This window comes from Pygoscelis adeliae, unplaced genomic scaffold (assembly GCF_000699105.1).
Source record: "Pygoscelis adeliae isolate BGI_AS28 unplaced genomic scaffold, ASM69910v1 Scaffold135, whole genome shotgun sequence".
NCBI lineage: Eukaryota > Metazoa > Chordata > Aves > Sphenisciformes > Spheniscidae > Pygoscelis > Pygoscelis adeliae.
Genome location: NW_008824908.1, coordinates 2,115,491 through 2,118,135, shown reverse-complemented (window position 1 = coordinate 2,118,135; position 2,645 = coordinate 2,115,491). Strand labels below are relative to the sequence as shown.

Below are 2,645 nucleotides of genomic sequence, written 5' to 3'. Positions count from 1 at the left end.
CCCCCCGAGGACGGGCGGTGGCCGGGGCTGGGGGTGCTGCTCGGCCGCCGCTTTAAACCGTTGCCCCGAAGGGCTGGCGGTGGTGCAGGTGCAAAATCAAACCGCTCTATCCCGGGGCGGCGTTAGGCCCCGGCACAGGCGGTGAGCGGTCCCGCTGCCGAAATCATTTGGGATGCGGAAAGTACGCCCAAAGTCGCCGCCGGACCGTGACGCGCCGGGGGCCCCCCGAGGGCAGGGGTGCTCGGAGGTGCCCGTCGTGTGCCGCGGAGACCCGCGCGAACTTTCCAGGCGGCGCCGATTGTTCATAAAGAGTGTTGGGACCTGGAAAGTGCTGCAAGTCATTAACTGGAGACCACAGATCTCAGGTTTTGGAGGAGAGTTTCCTCCACTCCCTCGATGAAATAAATGAGTGGACTGCCTCCCTCTGCTAGCAGCCCTTATTAATTAGGTAGGTTATTAACTTGAGAATCTCGAAGGAACTTCTTTCTTTCCGTCTTCTGCCAAGGACCTTTATAATTCGAACAGACCTTCTCCCTTCGGTCAATTTCTTTTAGTCACTGAGAGTCTTTGACAGCAGTATTTTTTCCTACACGGTCCTGCCCAAAACATCGCTCGTGATGTGAAGAAGCTGAGGACGAGGCACAGACCTGTGCAACCAGTTTTCTACCGCTCGACATCTCCTAGGATCGTCTGCCCGTCTAAAGAAGGAGCATAAAGTCCTAGCAGACGTGTCGGATCACCCATCTCCCCTTCTCCCGACCCGCTGGGCAGGTGTCAATGGCAGTGACCGGGAATACCCATGAATTTAGGGGCAAAAGAAGAACGGAGTTGACTTTTCATGTGACTCCAAGCGGGAGGATCAAAGCATATGCCTCAGCTACAAACCAGCTCCAGCTTATTGGAAAACGGATCTGAAATGAACATTTGCCACATGTTCTGGGCTTGCGCTGTATTTGGAAGGCTTGCTGTAAGTTAAACTGGAAAAATAAAGTCTAGAGAGCTGAGAAAGGAAATGTTTGTATGAACCTGATCTTTCCCTCTTTTTGTCTTAGCATGAGCAATGCAGCGGCTTTGCTCTCCTGCTGTGGGGGCCAAGGTCGAGCTGCGGAGATACAGCATCCCCGGGGTGCTCAGGGGCCGAACATCCCTTTTGGGGTGTTCCCATTCAAAGGTGGACCTTGAAGGCCAACAGCTGGATCCATATGGTTTAGCGGTTCAACATCTGGAGCAACACGGCCAGTTCACCGGAGTGAAGTTAATCAGTAGCTAAAGGACTGGTCTAGTCATGTAACCTCCGACAGGGGAAATGCTGGCATTACTGGCATTGCTGGGAGCATTAGCAGGGACTTCAGGTGGGATGTTATTCCAGCCCACCTGTCCTCCAGCTGACCCTTGGAAAGGGATCCTGCTGTTTGCCTTACCTCCTGGGTCAGGAAAGAGCCCCAGGAGTGCTCTTACGCATTTCAGGCACGTGGTGATGTGGTTGAATTCAGAATCGCAACCACAGAGAAGGAAAGATCTTTATTAATTTTTGTTTCAAATTCTTGAAACATGTTTATTTTTTCTAAGAAAAAGTTAAGTTCTCAACAGTTGGCAGTCAATAAGCAATGTCATTTTAGTCTTAACTTTAAATTTGGTACTTCTTGTATTTGTGATGGTCATTTGAGAAGTACAGATTAAACTCTCTCATTTTATGCTTCCTTCAGGGAATGCATATGCTTCATTACCATCTCTTTTATATTAATAAAGACTCTTCAAACGAAAAATGCCTACCAAGCCGTGTGTAACCAGAATGGGGATTCAATGAAAATGAACAAAAAATACATATTTTTGGGCGAGATAAAAGCTGGTAAGCCATGCTGGATTCGTAAAGAATAAAGATACATTTTTCAAAGCGTGACACAGGGGTTGGTTTACCAGCAGGGCTAAGGGGACTTCTGCTCCCCCACCCCTGTCAGCAGCAAGCCATTGGAGATCCTGTTCATATTGCCACCACCACATGAATGCGCAATCCTCTCTTCTTCTCATCTACCCGGCCTTTGAAGCAGACAGGTGTATTGAGGACACAAATTACTGTATTTGGGGAGTGGAGCTAATGTTGTTTCTGTTTCTTCTATCCTACAAGAATTTAGAAGTGGTAGATCACTGCCTCTCCTTTTTTTTTTTTATTCACCCATAAGAAGAGCTGCTTCTCTCCTGTTCCGTTCCTGCCCGCTTTTTCAACCTTGCATTAAACACTTACGGCAGTAGACAAGGTGAATACACTAGTATGAGGAAATACGCTCTTTATACCTCCAAAGAGGCTATTGCTAGCAAAGGTTCTTTTCAATCTACTTCAGCAAAATTTAGTTTCTGCTGCTTTTTCTCAGTTGATCTGTTTGCCCCTTCAAAAAATTCCGTCGGTAAACCTGAAAAAGATATTTTAATTGCAGTTATTTTTGTTCAGGTTTTAATATATGTTGTCACGATTTCAAACATAATGATGAACAGACTTTTAAAATACAAGTGTTTTACTTAAAAGAAATCGAATTTGAGTTAAATATCCATTCTTTTGTAAATTAATATAAACAATTTTTACCCACTCTGATCCGGGGAATGATTTGTTTCTGGATAGCTCATTGATTAGGCTAAAGTAGGCGCATGCA

The 2,645-nt window shown here is 46.3% G+C and overlaps 1 protein-coding gene across 1 annotated transcript in view; it reads right to left on the bottom strand.

Moving 5' to 3' along the window:
• Positions 1–306, bottom strand: part of PARD6G (par-6 family cell polarity regulator gamma) — a 68,477-nt gene extending 68,171 nt beyond the window's left edge. Inside the window, exon 1 of the mRNA XM_009324942.1 lies at positions 103–306. Within this exon, the coding sequence (XP_009323217.1) occupies positions 103–306 (204 nt within the window). The remainder of the gene's footprint in view (positions 1–102) is intronic.
• Between the last annotated feature and the right edge of the window lie 2,339 nt (positions 307–2,645).